This window comes from Anabrus simplex, chromosome 1, assembly GCF_040414725.1.
Source record: "Anabrus simplex isolate iqAnaSimp1 chromosome 1, ASM4041472v1, whole genome shotgun sequence".
NCBI classification, from domain to species: Eukaryota; Metazoa; Arthropoda; class Insecta; order Orthoptera; family Tettigoniidae; genus Anabrus; species Anabrus simplex.
Window position 1 is genome coordinate 1,550,317,112 of NC_090265.1, and position 17,772 is coordinate 1,550,334,883.

The following is a 17,772-nucleotide window of genomic DNA, read 5'->3' on the forward strand; positions in this document are numbered from 1 at the left end:
TCTTCTACAAATAATACAATAATAATAACAACAACAACGTTGTTATTGTTTTTATGTCCCACTAACGACGTTTTACAGTTTTTGGAGACGCCGTGGTGCCAAAATTTTGTCCTGCAGAAGTTATTTTACATGCCGGTAAATCTACCAACACGAGGCTGATGTACCTGAGCACCTTCAAATACCACCGGAATGAGCCAGGATCGAACCTGCCAAGTTGGGGTCAGAAGATCAGCGCCTCAACCATCTGAGTCAATCAGCCCCGCACAAATAAAACAAGGTACACTTTATACGATTTATCTTGTGAAATAAATTTATGCTGAGGGCACTAGGGTTAAGTTTTACAGACAAAATGAACTACGTTTTCTTATGTGTATGTTATATGATATTAAAACGTAAAAACTGTCTCTTTACAAGTTCAAAAATACACATCCTCAAGAGGACACTATCTTTACTTAAACGAGAAGTTCTCATTAATTACCCTGTTTATAAAGATGATACACAAAGAGAAATCTCACAGGCAGGTGCCCTTTCCAGGCAGATAAATTAAATATATAACTAAACGACATAAAACCCTTTCAAAGTCATTAATGAGTTTTATACACAATAAATATCAATGCCATTTAGAATTATTGTAGACCAGTGCTATCACTTTGGAAAATGAGCACATTATTGCTTACCATATAATAAAACCCTGTTGAATGGTCTTTAAGTCTGCATGTTACATTTCTCTATATGAAAACATTCAAAAAACAAATTCTTGAACCACGAATATTCACACTGATAAACAACTAGGTTATTTATAAATAGAGGTATAATATTCTTCTTCTAGATCATATAAGTCAGCAGCCATATCATCTCTGAGACTCATCAGTTTCTGATCACATTCATTTTGCTTTGTTCGGAAGAGTTTGGAATTCTGTGTAATGGCCTCATTAACGGAAGGAAAGTCATTCAGGATGAGATACTGTTTAATATCAGACACAAGCTTCATCAAGGATTCACCTGCTCGAACCTTTAAAACAAAACAAACAGAATCTAAATGGCATTATCATAAATATACAAACAAAAAAAATATTTCTATTTCTAAAACAAGAACAGTAGTATAAATAAAAGACAAATGTATGTTTCTAAAATGCAATTCAATTATTTTTTCCATCAAAGCACTTTGTTTCTAAAAAACACTGAGGCATAAAAAGTGAACTGAATGCATAGAATTACAAGTATTTTAAGTAAGAAAATCCAATTCCTTAAGTACTGTATGTGGTTTCCAGACTCTTATTTCCTAAGTAAACTATATCACATCATAGAACAGGCATGGCACACTGAGCTACGGATTTTTGTTTGATCCACTGTGGCTGGCTTGATAGGCAACTCTCCTGTAACCGGTACAATGCAGTGCAAGGTGGAACAACAAGGCTGCATGTTGCAATGGCTGCATTGAAATCAAAGAATTGTGGAGTCAAAACAATCAAAACAAAATTAGTAAAATCACAATGCATGCAAGGGAAAAGTCAGTTTCATGTTTGTTTTTTCTTTCTTTCTCTCTTCCTTCTACTTTTTCCCACACGTGTGGGATTGAGGGTGCAAAGTGTGTAGCATGTGGATTTGGCTCTGTTTTACGGCCGGATGCTCTTCCTGCTGCCAACCCTATGTGGAGAGATGTATGGTAATAACTATTGCATGTTTCTGTGGTAGTTGGTAGTGTGGTGTGTTGTCTGAATATGGAGAAGTATTGGGAATTGGGACAAAGACCACTCAGCTTGCGAGCTAGAAGAATAAATCAGACGCGATTAAAATCCCTGACCCGGCTGGGAAACAAACCCAAAACCCTCTAAACCGAAGGCCACAATGCTGACGATGTTTTATTTATTTCTTTATTCATTAAATTTTACAAGGTCTATTTTTTATCTATATTTACATTTTCTATTACCCGACTGAATAAAAACACAATCTTGTTTATTTGAGATTACTGAAGGCCATATGTTTAGCAATACTTTCTGTATAAGAGAAACATTACAAAATATCAAATATTTTCTTGTGAACATACATTAAATAAAATATCTATGTTACTAATGTACGATCAATGGAGACAAAGATGCTGAGGTGGACAGCGAGCATCACTAAATTGATTGCATTTTCAACGACAGTAACGAGAAATAGTTTGGCATTGCACCAATCCATGAGACCTGTCTCTGATAATGTTCTGGGAGATTTTTATGAACAGGAGCTGAAACAATTGCCAAGATGGACTAGAACCTAGAGGTTGTTGGCAGAAGACCAAGGGGAGACCTAAGCAACATTGGACCAACATATTACATAAAGACTTCAAGAGAGTGAATATCGATCCAGATGTGGCCCAAGAGAAAACTACATGGAGACAGCAGATCCATATACCAGACCCCGCAACCAGGCGGGATAAACGATAAAGAAAAAGAAGATTGATGTATGATCAATATAATTTCAGTTACTAAACATGCATCTTTATACATATCTCTCTTTCCACAAGAATTAAAAAATTATCTATTATTTATATACATTCATAATTATTTTGAAGGGGAAATCATTTATGGAATAAAGATGTTTATTATCACAGTTTTTCTGTAATCCACATGTGAATTTTTTCCTATTTGTTTTACATCACACCGACACAGTCAGGTCTTATGGTGATGACAGGAGAGATCAGTGCTAGGGCCGAGAAGGAAGCGACCATGGTATTAAGGTACAGCCCTAGCATTTGCCTGGGGTAAAAATGGGGAACTGTGCAAAATTATAATCAAGGCTGCCAACAGTGGGGCTCAAACCCATCCTCTCCCCAATGAAAGCTCACAGCTACGTGACCCAAATCACACAAATCACATAGCAACTTGCTTGGTATACGTAAAATCTATTTAAATTTGAACAAACCTATTGTTTGCATTTTTATTCACAATATGAATTAAACATAAGAAATTGCATTACAAGATTATAGTGTTCTGTTTATACTGTAGAGTTGTCTGTGCGTACAGCTCACTGACCAAGGACAAAGTATGCCACAGCAGTTGTTTGCCATGATATGCCACAGCAGTTGTTTGCCATGATATCCATGCCTGCTGCAAACTCTCTTGTAGTTCTCTAGGCCTTGTAATATATTAAGTGTTTAACCCATCCCTAAGTCTGTGGATCAAGTACTAACACAGTGACTACATTTCTGCATGTCAGAAGTAAAGTGTTCTATGTCACATATTAGTAATTTCAAGGACAGCCAGTTAAAGTGTCAATTCAAAAGAATCTATTAAGTAGACAAAGCATTACAAAAACAGTACTTACATTGTTTTTTTTACTGTTCATGCATACTCTGGGCAAAGTTATTTTACGTGTAGTTGAAAGATTGAAATATTGTTCATAACTGTTAAATAAGAGACTTCGGACTCTTTACTCCAACATTTGTCAATTGATCTTCAAATAAGAACAATCTATATTAAGTCAGTGTCGTTAAAGACAAAGGAACTTGCGTTTATTCAATACTACAAGTTTACATTAAGCATGAACAGTATGATAATGAAAGCTCAGAAGAGCTCACGAGCCACTATCTCAGGACTCATCATTTGTAGATAATGAACAATTGCATTTCAATTTAGGAATTCCTCAGGCATCTCAAACTCTTCATCCAAGTTTATCAGCTAGACACACTGCGAATTCTTCAAATCAGGCATATGACAATATAAATTGTCAGTGTCCACACTGCGGATATCATTACTCCAGTTCCCGTGGGGTCAAAATACACATCAGCAGAGCTCATTCTGATATTCACTGTCAAATTTTAGTTTCTAGAAATCGACAGGGGGGTTGATCCCTCTCAAAATGTTGAAAAAAATCGCTCAAGAAAGTGTCCCTCATGCTAACATGGAAACTAAGGATGTCATCACTTTACTGCATGAATTTAAGCAGAAAATGATGCCGTGTCAAAGTAGATTTTTAAAAAATTTGACAGATGAGCAATTTAACTACGAGATTAATATTCGGTGCGAGTTCTTGGCTTCTGCGATTGATCTACTCCCTGGCCCCAAACATCCATCATGGAAATACTACCAGTATAGAAAAAATAAAAAAAACCCACAGACAACCAATCCTGAACGGGCAACAAAACGGGACTGAATAAAATGCCACAAAAATTACAAATATCAGCTTACCCAGTAGCACATTTACAATCAGCGCGGAAAGACTATTATATCCGTTTTAAATTCCAATGCTGAAAACTGTAAAATTCCTTTGGATGAAATATTCCATTATTTCTCTGAAATTCTTGGGCAACCTAATGACATGATTCGATCCGAATACCCATCTCATATAAGTGATATTGATAGGGAACAAATTTACATTTTATTTTATGACACTATAAGCCCAGACGAAATAAGCTTTGCTGTTAATCATATAGCCGTAAACAAATCAACTGGTCCAGACCACATCCTTGTCAGAGTTATCAAAGACAGTATTTCAGTTGACATATCATTCACATTGCCACACGTATGTTGAAAACTGGGGTTGTACCTTCTATCTCCAAAAAGGCCAGGGCTGTTTAAATCCATAAAGGTGGAGATACACTCAATATTAAGAACTGGAGACCCATCACAATCTGTTCAGTAATAAGAAAAATAATTGAGCAGGTCCTTGACAGGTGTCTTCGTGAACATGTTGTCTTAAACCCCAATCAACGAGGATTTACCAACTCCTCTGGAACGCATGTCAACACTGCGATACTTGACTCTCTTTTCTATGAAGCCAAAAACAAACAAGCCAATCTGACTACTATATTCTTAGATATACAGAAAGCCTTTGAGAACGTTGGTTATGCTCATTTAAATGAGACACTAAAGTCGTTACCAATTCCAACCAAACTTGCAAATTTAATCATGAATTCTGCAAACACGAAATTTCACACAAATTCAGATGCAGGGAAGCAAAACAAGACCTCTCTTGATAAGCAGGAGAGTTATGCAAGGTTCTCCTCTGTTGCCAATACTGTTTAATCTCACTATCAATCATATTCTGGATGACCTTAGTGAAATGTCGATATCTACCCAATATGGCTTTCAGTTGAGTCCAGATCATGAAGCTCTAACAGTATTAAGTTTTGCTGATGATGTAGTTATTGTTGGAAAAGATTCTGAGTCAGATTTTGTACTTGCTCATGCGGCCATACATCAATTACAAGAAATTGGACTTAACATCAATATTGGAAAATGTAAAGGAATATGCATCAAACATGGTCACCTATCAGAAGAAAAACTATTCATGGCAGATGAAAAACAGATACCATGTTTGAAGAAAGGAGAATCTATTAAGTATTTGGGTGTAAATTTCTCCAATGAAATTACTTTCCAGTCCGTCGAGATCCTAAATAAGCTGAAAACCACCCTAGAGCTCCTCATGTCTTCACCGCTTTTGCATTCCGATAAAATTTTTATCATAAACACTTCAAACAGTCCCAGTTAGGTGTATAAATTTCAGACAGTACCACCACAAAAGATTCCAGTCAAATTTATAAATGACTTCGATATTATGGTTAGGAGAGCATTAAAGGAAATTCTACAACATATTAATGCAGGCAAAATTTTGAAATCTTCCAATAACATTTTTTTTTTACACTCAACGAGAAACTTATGTCAAGAAATCAGCATGAGTCTCGCTGAATTGAATGTAGCAAAACAGAATCTATTCGAGACAAAAGGCATGGTTTTGTAGATACAAAGAAAGTTTGACTGGAAGTAAGAAGAAGAGCTTTTGACAACTGGAGCAAGAAAGAGCATAAAGACAAAGGTGTAGTCCTATTTAAACAGTATACTCCAGCGAATACATGGATTTGTGATCATAAAGAATTGTCTTGCAGTCAGTACTATACCTGGCAGATCCCAGGGCAACAGCTTCTGTTGGCACTACCACAGTGAGTTCGAGACTCTTTTGCATGTCCTGGGAGCTTGTCCACATGGTGAATTACTATGCAACTCATGCCATAATGTAGCCAGATCAATGATAGCTAACGCTTTGAGAGGACAAGGTTATAATGTCTATGAAGAAGTACACGGTCTCTCCAACAGAGGAAGCAACTGACGCACTGACATTATTGCTTTTAAGCCGTCCTGTTCTGAAGGTTTCGATGCTGATTGATGATTGATGCTTGTTGTTTAAAGGGGCCTAACATCCAAGTCATCGGCCCCTCATAATGGTACTTATCGCTAGAAAAGTAGAGCCATGGTATTTGTCATGTTGCGGTACTAATCAAGCGTAGCGTAGACTCGTGGTATTCCACACATTTTGGTACTACTCACAGGTAATGAAATTCGCACATATATTACAGACCTACTGTGTTTCGCACACTGTGGCGCCATTGGCAGGCAACGCAAATCTATGGTGTTCATCACCTAAGTGTACTAACCACAGGGACTCGTACTATCCCGTGGTGTTCCTCATATAGTGGTTACTAATCATAGGCAAGCCAGAACCATGGGTTCCGTCATCCCATGGTGTCGCTCATATAGTGCTATTAATCACAGGTAATGTAAAAGCCGTCGCGCTCTCGTTTGCTACTAATCACAAACCTATTTGGTACCTAACATAGCACAAGGAAAAGTGTCCCATGATGTTCCCCGCGTGGTGGTACTAATCGCAACGAGTTTCATGGTTCTGATATAATCATCCCTTGGTCGCCCCTTTTAGTCGCCTCTTATGACAGGCAGTGGATACCATGGGTGTATTCTTCGTCTGCATCCCCCACCCACAGGGGGGCGTGTGTTTGGTCCGCGAGAGGTATTTTATTTCCCTCAAGTCCGCCGGCGAGCCGGTTAGGACCCCCCTATCCATCACCTGGGACGCGCCACATGGGAGTATCAGCTCTCCCCCTGCTACGCCAGCGTAGTAGGTTCGTGGATGTGAAGGTTTCATCATTGATCCAACAATTAGATTTGAAACCAACGAAAACCAGCCAGAAGAGGTCGATGCGGAAAAAATAAAAGAAGAATTTATGAAGAAACGGTGGACTTCTATAAGCAAAAGTATAAGCTCTCATCCATCTTTGTAATCCATTCTTGCTTTCAATTTATCACCTACCAGGCGCGTTAACCGTGTGGTTAGGGGCGCGCAGCTGTGAGCTTGCATCCGGGAGATAGTGGGTTCGGACCCCACTGTTGGCAGCCCTGAAGATTGTTTTCCATGGTTTCCCATTTTTACACCATGCAAATGTTGGGGCTGTAGCTTAATTAAGGCCATGGCCGCTTCCTTCCCCCTCCTAAGCCTTTCCTGTCCCATCGTCGCCATAAGACATAAAGCAAATTGTTAAAAAAAAGTTGTATAAGTTGTTTACTGCTACAATGGTATTAACGGCACTTGGTGTAATACGGATAACGTTGGTGACAAACCACTGGTAATTTACACATAGAGGCAACATGAAATGTCCTCATTATGCTAAACAACACTGTTGGGTCATGAACTGTTATAATTCAGAACGTTATAGCGATCCTCGTGTACATTTTTTTGCAAAACGAAAAATAAAGAAGACAAAAATGGATAGTGGCAGGAACTGAATGAAGAAAGTATCGTGAAATAATACCAGAAATATAATTCATACATAACTGATACTTTGAGAATGACAGTGGTATAAATCATTCTTAAAGCAGACATTAATAACATCTCATGAGTTTCTTGTTTATTACAATGCTAAATTTATATAATCTGATAATTTCATACAGATTCCAGATTTCAATCCTCCTGTAAATAAATCCAAATTCTTTCCTGTGATAAATATATATATATTTTTTTGCTATTTGTTTTACGTCGCACCGACACAGATAGGTCTTATGCCGACATGATAAATATTAAGAGACATTATGACTGAATTTTGAAACCAGTTTTGATTCTATTTTTTTTTTTTTTTTTTTTTTACCAAATGTAGGTTTCATTTTTAAGTACAAATACACAGATCATCAGCATCATTTCTTTGCTCCAGCAAGCCGGGTGCGGTTGTGTACGAGCCTCCTCCAGTTTGTTCTATCCATCCACAGATGCTGCTCATATATGCAACACCAGTTCACATCTCTAATTTCAAGGTCCTTTATTAACTGTTTTTCCCAAACATCACGAGGTCTTCCTCTTGGTCTTTTCCCAGGAACATTGTGGTCAAAGTATGTTTGAGGAGTCCTATGAGGGTTCATTCTTTTCATGTGACTATACCATTGCAACCTCTTTTCTTCTAGAGTCTCCAGCAAGCTTCTTTCCAATCCAAGCTGTTGTCGGATATCCACATTTCTTATTTTATCCATTTTTGTTTTTGTAGACAAGAACGGAGAAACTTCATTTCTGTTGCCTGAAGACGACTCTGTGTTGGTCCAGTAAATGTTGCTGCTTCCAGGCCATACGCCAGTATAGGTACTAGATATATTTTGTACAAGCTGATCTTGGAAACTAACAGAAATGTTTCATCCCAAAGTATTTGACGTCCAGCGTGATAGAATTTGGAAACTTTCTGTATACTGTTACTAATCTCTTGATGTATGGTATTGTCTGATGACAGAACACTACCTAAATATTGAAAGTTGTCTAGAATATCCATCTCCTCATTTCCAATTCTTAGATGAACAGTTGGAGAGTTTCTACTCGTCACCAAGCCAACTGTCTTCGTTTTGCTGATTTTGAGACCTAAGGTTGTAAAAGCTTCATGCCAGAGATCTAGTCTAGTTTGTACTTCCGCTTCTACCTCACCCCATACCATTACATCATCAGCAAAAACCATGGCATTAGTTGTTGGATCCTTTCTCTTAACCGCTTTTAAAACTTAATCCATTACACAGATATTTTACCAAATTAGAGATATATACATGTATTTGTATAATTGCTATGGCAGATAATATAGAGATCAGACAATAATTTGTGATATCTGACCTCCTTCCACCATTAAGTCCTGTTGTGATATTTGCAATTTTCCAGGAGTTTAGAAAGTACCATAGCCCACTGAGAAGCCACGGTTGAATATGACAGTAATAGGATGTGAAATAGCTACTGCTGTATTCTTAAAGAAGATAGGACTAAAATCATCCAGACCAGTGGGCTTATTTCTGACAGCATCATTTGATTTCAGATTCAACCACGGCTTTGTGGTTGTCACATGTCTCACAAGTATTTGGTGTGCATAATTAGGAGAGTATGAAATCCTGTACATGTTCTTGTTATCCAATTTATGTTTCTGTGACATCCACATGCAGTAAGGGTGCATTTCCAACTGAAGAAATAAAAACTGAAAAATAAAATTGAATGAAGTTATTGACTTAATGTGTGGTAGTCATCTCTTGACTGAAGATACTTGGTGGGGAGACATTTCCATGAACTTATTTCTCGTAACTACTGTACACTGTCTTCACAACTTCAACTGTTTTAACATATGCACATGTAAGGAAGAAGGTTGAGTTTCTGAGCAATTCTTTTCGGTTCCAGGATGTAACACACAACTGTATTTCTCTAACAAGTCTCAGAAGAGGGCAAGGAAGTATCAAAGAAGAATGAAGAAATAATGTACCAGAGCACATTATGGCCTACACATCTTTAATGACATAAACCTAGCAATGATGAATAACTGGAAATAATAAATTAAGCATGTTTCTGAGAATCAGGGAGGAAGGGAAGAATAAACTATAATATGGTGAAAAATATTGAAAAACTGGCTGAGATATTTTGGGAATATTGGCTGAGATGAAGAAGAAAGTACTGCAAATAATAATAATTTTCTGTGGCTATTTCTAGCCGAGTGCAGCCCTTGTAAGGCAGACCCTCCGATGACGGTGGGCGGCATCTGCAATGTGTAGGTAACCGAGTTTATTGTGGTGGAGAATAGTGTTATGTGTGGTGTGTGATTTGCAGGGATGTTGGGGACAGCACAAACACCCAGCCCCGGGCCATTGGAATTAACCAATGAAGGTTAAAATCCCCAACCCGGCCGGGAATCGAACCCGGGACCCTCTGAACCGAAGGCCAGTACACTGACCATTCAGCCAACGAGTTGGACATTATTGCAAAACAAATGACGGATGCAACAAAGGAAAGAGAGACTGAGGAGCTTTTAGGTCAGAGCCTCTCGAAGTGCATGCGCCGGTGCACTGCATGGTGCAAGGTGCAGGAGATGACTTCACTATGCTGACCAGAGTGCAAACCCCCACTCCTGTTTCCCTACACCTGTCTCATCCGTTCGGCCTGTCTCTGCATTCTTCACCTTCCCCGCTGTTTCTCCCCTCACTGCAAAATGTTTATGTGCAGTGAGCGGAGACATTCTGTTGTATGGGACAATGTTACTGGTGTTAAAAAACTCTTCTTTCAATTTGATCTGAGCCGACAATTTATCTTCTCTAGCTCTTCTTTTCCTTTTTCTTTAGCAACTATACCAGTAATGTCTAGAACACGGGATCGGCTGACAGCCGTTCTTTAAATTACAATCAAAAATACTTGCACACAATTTAGTTTCCGTATGAATCAAAACAGGAAAAAAAATTCACATATGCATGTGGAACCAGACATAGAAGTAAACTTAGCTGCTTCTCGATGCAGGTTAGGAAATGAAATGAAATGGCGTATGGCTTTTAGTGCTGGGAGTATCCGAGGGCATGTTCGGCTCGCCAGGTGCAGGTCTTTTGTTTTGATACCCGTAGGCGACCTGCGCGTTGTGATGAGGATGATATGATGATGAAGACAACACATACACCCAATCCTCGTGCCAGCAAAATTAAGCAATGATGGTTAAAATTCCCGACCCTGCCGGGAATCGAACCCGGGGCTCCTGTGACTAAAGGCCAGCAAGCTAACCACTTAGCCATGGAGCCGGACAGCTTAGGAAAATCTTCCTTTGACAAATTCTGGTAGAATTCAAGCAAAACCTTTGTACTGAAAAATAGATCTTTTTGATGATCATGTAATTATTGTCCCACAGATTAAGCATTTGGCTTTATCGTCACTACTGAGAAAAAAATACGGAACTTCCCAGTTTGATTGAAATTAACTCTTGGGCATCTTAGCATTCTTTGAAACAGGTTGCTCCATTATTATGTTGTTGTCTTGCGCCTGTCTATTTCACTGATAAACAAGCCGTCCGTCACTGAACACTTCGTCGCTCGCAGTACTCTAGATCATCCAAGTCAAGCCGAGTTGGACCGATGCACAGTGCACGGAGCCTCTGCGCCTCAGTTTCCACGCACGAGATTTAGGGCGTTTAAGAGGCTTACGAGACTTAGGTTATGAAACAGACTTCAAAACAGTGTAAGACAATGGACTAGATCAGTGTGTTGGGTGAAGAATGACGATGGCATACAGTCAAGTAGAGAGAAGACATATTTCCTCTACTTGACAGTAATGTAGGCTTGATATGAAATATCTAGAAGCTGCAAAATCAATGGAACTTCTCAGTATTGCCAACTGAATGCATTACTGTATACTATATTTCAAAGGCCATCAATTACCTTCAAAATAGACACACTGGAAAGTTGTTCTCATTACAGTGGTTAACTGGATTCTTTTGAGAATAAATATATTTAACAGGATTCCATTAGGTCTTTACTACTGATGAAGGAATTTATCCCATTTTGCCAAAAGTACACAAAACGACATACATTCTTCAGTGTTAAGGCCTCTGTCCAAAACTGGACAGTTAAGTAAGGGGTTCTCTTCAATAATAGGTTCTGGAGAGAATCTACTATTAAACATAACCAAATTTTATTAAGATAACAGTCAAATACCACCCTGTAAGTGGGAAGACCTTTTCATGCTCTATAAAAATACAATTGTACGTGAAGAGTTAAAAATGTACATCTGTCTAAAACATTCAGAATTCTGTATGATAATCCATGAGGGCATGACAGCTGAGTGGCATCGCCACTGGCTTTTCACTGTGACAATCCTGGTTCAAACGCAACCAATGCAAGAGGGATTTCTGAAATGAAAACTCATGTCCAATCTGGTTCTGATTTCTCATAAAACTAGCACGTCCTTTGGCTATAATCAACATATAAAGTCACATAAAACTACATTTTTTTTGGATAATCCATAACATCAACATTTCAACAAGTCCTTTGGACAATGACACAATTTGCAGTAATTTTAGAACTTATATTGAAAACATTGGTTTTTGTGGGCTTGACTGAGCAAGTAATCTATGAATTCAGATGACAGCAGTAACAAATTTGTATCTTATTTTGAAATCTTAGTTTACCATAGCACAATCAGCTGCTCCACTTATAAAAAATACCTGTATCTGTCCATGCATTATAGATCTAAATGTGTACAATACTTTAGGTACCGGTACTAATTCTCTTCTGCATGTAGACATCTGCCTCGCCAATAAACAAATCACCTTAGCAGGTAATTCCTATAGATGAGCAACAAACTAGATCTTACTCTGTGCTACTAGGGCAACTTTGAACTCAATTTGCTGCTTCACATTGCTTGTGGGAAATATAAATACTAAGCTCAAATCTAAACTTGAACGACTGGATTATACACACTGGCTTAACACTACAGATAGACCTACTTACAATATTAGCTGCTCTGACATGCATCTCAAAAGTATCTTGTTCACTTTGGGTCATTTTTGACAGCTGAGTATCACTCTCTCCTTTCGCAAGCTTGACGATTTCTAAAATAAAATATTTAAAATATTTGTTATTTTTAGCTCATTATTCCTGTTCTACAATAGTTAGTGTGAACAGCTCTTACCTTCAAAATTCTCCAGCATTGATTTAACATCATCTTTAAGCCTCGTAGTGTACGATTTAAGTAAAGCTTCTTTACTTTGGGGAAGCCCGCGGGAATGAGACATTCTGCCGTCTTAGTGAAACTACAATCTAGTTCATACCACAATTATATTTCGGTTCAAAAAGAATGAATGTTATTGAAGAAGGCAGCCATCGTCTTAATTTTGTTTACGAAACAAATGAAAATCGAGCTAAAAGTACCATCCCACTCTAAGAGTTTTATAATTTCAGACTCCAAAGAAGATCTAGAGAGATGAATTAGATTCACACGAATGAGCATTTAAGCTACTGTACAGTAGCACGAATAGAAATTGTTTAGTGTGACCAAATTCACTTTAGACAAAACTGGACAATTCGGCATTCTCCCATACTAAACTGCGAAAGCAAGGTCTGTCTAGGGAGGTCTGTTCACGCTACCACAATCCTTTGCGGTGGCGGCCATATTGGGTCTCAAATATCGTTGTTACGTGGGCGTGCCCGTTGTAATTATGTGAGTTATGACTTGTATTTTGAAGGAAAACGGGATACTGCGCCGCACCAAATTGTCAAAATAACACAAATGACGGAATTAGAGTGTTTCGCTTCCCGAGAGATAAGCAAAGGAGAGCTCAGTGGGTACAAAACTGTAGGCGTGACAAATGGCAACCTTCAGATAATTGCTTCTTGTGCGAGGTAAGTGAAGTTATACATTTGTATTATTCCTGAATAACAGTATGTTTATATGAACGATGTTTTATATTTATAGGTCTTATTATGTTTTTTTTGCTAGTGGCTTTACGTCGCACCGACACAGGTAGGTCTTATGGCGACGATGGGAGAGGAAAGGCCTAGGAGTTATTATTATTATTATTATTATTATTATTATTATTATTATTATTATTATTATTATTATTATTATTATTATTATTATTATTATTATTATTATTATTAATTAATTAATTAATTAATTTATTTATTTATTTATTTATTTATTTATTTATTTATTTATTTATTTATTTATTTATTTATTTATTTATTTATTTATTTATTTATTTATTTATTTTCCTTAAATTGTACATGTACAATTTAGGGGTGGTAGATGGAGAAAGAGCAAGCCCCACAAACACGGAAGTGCCTCCATCTCCACATGTGTACATAAATTCTACTGAATATTTACATACAAACTTATGTAGACAATTTTAAATTTACATATTTACACTACAAACACTGTACACTTAGAATAATAATTATCTTGATTTATCCTGAAAATATTAGAGTAAGAACACCCAGCCATTTATACTCTCACTCAGACCCCTGTATACACACTCATTCACAACCACTCACACACGCGTACGCATACACATTTGCCCACATACACCTGTACTTGCACCCATCCTTCTTGCAATTCTAATTTATACAAGTTATATACATCACATATAGGTTTATATTTACATATACATTTTCTTACTCGCGAAGGAAGTGAGGAAGAGGAAGTAGCTTTACCTCAGATGGTATAAGGTTCCACGTACGAGCAGCCCTTGAGTAAAACCCATTTAAATATGAGGTTGTTCTAGCGAAGGGAGGGACAAGAGTAACTCCTTGGCCTCTTTTAACAGAGCGGTAATTGAGCTGCAGGCGGTGGAAAGGAGAAAGGTGTGTGTGATCTCTCAGGGATTTCCTAAGGAAGGCTACATCTATTTGTGTACATAACGAGTTCACTGGTGGCAATGACCTGGCTGTGTTTAAGGGGATGTGTTTGTTAATTAAACGTTCTGCTCGTCGCTAGATACCTTCTAGTTTCCTCATATTTTCCGTTGTAGTTGGATGCCAGGAAGGAAGGCCATATAATAGTATGGGCCGCACAAGGGAAATATAAGCCGTTCGTAGGGCTTTACTTCTTCCTCCCGAGAGACATCTACGGACGAAACCTAGCGCCCGGTATGCAGTAGCGTAGCCAGGATCGGCCAATGGGGGGGGTTACAGTTACAAAATTAAGATGTAACATAATGAAAGTGCTTGTGCTTGTGCGTGTCTGGTACGCGCATGCATGGCTGTCATAAGGATACTGATACAAGAGTGAATTACTGTATGTGATATTCAGATTGCAATACACTACAAAATTCTTACTTTAAAATACAGAATAGGAACAATATGATCGAGGTCAGCAGTTTTATCTCAAACGGTATGTTCAGTTTACAATCTAAAATCTAATTTTCGAGGCTTCCTAAAAAAATAAATTTAACACATCTGTTGGTTTTACAACTATGTCTCTGTGAATGTTCAAGGGAGCCAACCCGTTGAGTCGACTTTCACTTGTGGTATTTCTGAGGTAGGTTTTAAGGCGTCTTAATATTGAAAATGATCTCTCACTGGCTGCAGTGGTGACAGGTAGGGAGGCAAACACTCTCAACAAGCAGTAGATTGCAGGGAGTTTATCTTGATCACATAAAAGAAGTTTATTGTTTACTGTCAGTTTCTATTTATTTTCTTTTTGTGAAAGTTCAATGGGGGGGGGGGGTTCTAACCCCCCAGTAACCCCCCCTGGCTACGCCCCTGCCGGTATGCCTTACACCTCACTTCCTCCACGTGTTTATTCCATTTCAGATTGTCCGTAATGTGAATACCGAGCAGTCTGATGGAGTTAGAAGTCGGCAGTTGGATTCCACATAGAGTAGGTTGGTTCTGGAGTGGTTGTTTAGCTCTGCTTAGTCTTATATATTTATATACAATCTATTTACCTCACACAACAGAGCTATACTATCCAGATCCGATTGGAATTGTACAATATCATCACTGTTTTTCATGGCTCTGTAAATGACTGTGTCATCGGCATACTGCGCCATGGTCGAATTTACACAATCCGGTAAGTCGAGAGCATAAATCGTGTACAGGAGGGGCCCTATCACACTGCCCTGAATTACTCCAGACGTAATTGTGGTTTGGTCTGATTTGGCTCCTCCGTACACAACACATTGCTTTCGACCCACCAAAAATGACCTCAACCATGACAGCAGTTTACCCTGAATGCCGTAGTTGCTAAGTTTTAACAGAAGTCTTTGATGTGACACCTGGTCAAAAGCTTTGCTCCAGTCCAGAGTCACACAGTCTATTTGTGAGACATCAGTCTGCTCCAAAGAGAACTGCCAGTCATCAATGACTTTTGTTAGAAGTGTTGTGCAGGATTTTCCCTGAATGAAGCCGTGCTGGTTTGAGTTCAGCAGGTTTCTCTCCTTGAGAAAATCCAACATACATTTAGCAACTAGACGTTCCATACATTTACAGACCCCTGATGTTATAGAAACTGGGCGGTAATCATCTACGTTTTCCTTATCTCCATCTTTGAAAACTGGCACTACGTTGGCTTCTTTCCACTCCAAAGGTACAGACCCGGTATTAACGGAATAGTTGAAGAGAGCGCAAAGCGAGGGCGCCAAGGCGACTGCACAATTCTTGAGATTTTTTGCTGGCACTCGGTCCGGCCCGGTCGCGGCATGAGGTCTTGTTTTCAGAAGGCTCTCCTTTACTTCATTCGTTGAGAAATGCAGGTTGGTTAGAGGGAAGAGAGGGGTAGATGTTGTCCTTGAATATAGCATGTTCTCTTCCTCAGTAGGGACGGAGAAGTTACTTTTAAATTTCCTGTTGAAGGTGTCTGCAATATCTTGTAGTGTGGAGACTGCCGTACCGTTATGTTTAAATACAGATGGAGCCCTGTTGCAACCTTTACTTCTGAGAAGAGCCCAGAGTTCCTTGGACTTGGTGTTGAGACTGTGGATGTACGAATCGTAGGAATCTCTGATAGATTGTTTAGCCTTGTTCCTAGCCAGCCTGTATTTCTCCCACTCATAATCGGTTGGACTTCTTTTCCATTTCTGGTACAGGCGATCCCTTCTTCGAATTTCTCGCACTATCTCCTTGGCAATCCATGGAGATTTCCGTCTGCTGGTTATATTTACTGTTGGTGTGGTTCCTTCTACGCATTGAAAGAAAGAAAGTTGGAAGGAAGCGGCCGTAGCCTTAATTAAAGTACAGCCCCAGCATTTGCCTGGTGTGAAAATGGGAAACCACGAAACACCATCTTCAGGGATGCCGACAGTGGGATTCGAACCCACTATCTCCCGGATGCAAGCTCACAGCCGCGCGCCTCTAACCGCACGGCCAACTCGCCCGGTGTATTTTCTTCCAGCATCATTTTGAAGAATCCCAACTTGAACTAAAGAGGGCAGATGGACGGAAACTATTCAAGTGGAATTCCATCCCAACAATTTTCAAAGTCCCTAATCCACCTAAGTCTTTGACATATAATAGGAAACCTCCCAAAGAAAGAGAATTGTCTTTCAAAACAAGCAAGAAATGTAACAGGAAATGTGTAATACTAGTATTGATGTTCATGAAAATTTCATGTGTCCAGCTCCATGGCTAAATGGTTAGTGTGCTGGCCTTTGGTCACAGGGGTCCCAGGTTCGATTCTCAGCAAGTTCAGGAATTTTAACTATAATTGGTCAATTTTGCTGGCACGGGAGCTGGGTGTATGTGTCGTCTTCATCCTCATCACGACGCGCAGGTCGCCTACGGGAGTCAGATCAAAAGACCTGCACCTGGCGAGCCGAACTTGTCCTCAGACGCTCCTGGCACTAAAAGCCAAACGCCATTTCATTCCATTCCTTTTCATGTAAACTACAGACAGTATCATTCTAACCCTACATGCAACGTAGAAATGTTTCACAGATATTTGAAATGCTTGTTCCTGTTCAGTTACCAATTATAATCACAACAAACAATAGGGCTATCACTTCAAATCAACAATTTATGTCCAGCTGGCCATCATTACAACAATTGTATTGATAATAGCAGTCTTATACTATACTGTAGTTATTATTTACAGCTAAATTTCATTAATGTAAAATGCTCTATAGAGTACATTATATGGCTGGACAAATACTTAAAGATCACAACACTCGCTTCACTCGCACTAACCAACTACTGTAATTTAATGTACCGTAGTCTAACGTAATATCCTAATGTAATCCCTAAAATA

At 38.8% G+C, this 17,772-nt stretch overlaps 1 protein-coding gene across 1 annotated transcript; it reads right to left on the reverse strand.

Moving 5' to 3' along the window:
• Positions 1-224: 224 nt before the first annotated feature.
• Positions 225-12,918, reverse strand: MED22 (Mediator complex subunit 22). The gene is made up of 3 exons (XM_067153290.2): positions 12,721-12,918; positions 12,540-12,640; positions 225-1,012 (listed from the first exon to the last, which is right to left on the reverse strand). Exons 1-3 carry the CDS (start codon positions 12,821-12,823, stop codon positions 794-796), a joined length of 423 nt encoding a protein of 140 aa, XP_067009391.1. The 5' UTR covers positions 12,824-12,918; the 3' UTR covers positions 225-793.
• Between the last annotated feature and the right edge of the window lie 4,854 nt (positions 12,919-17,772).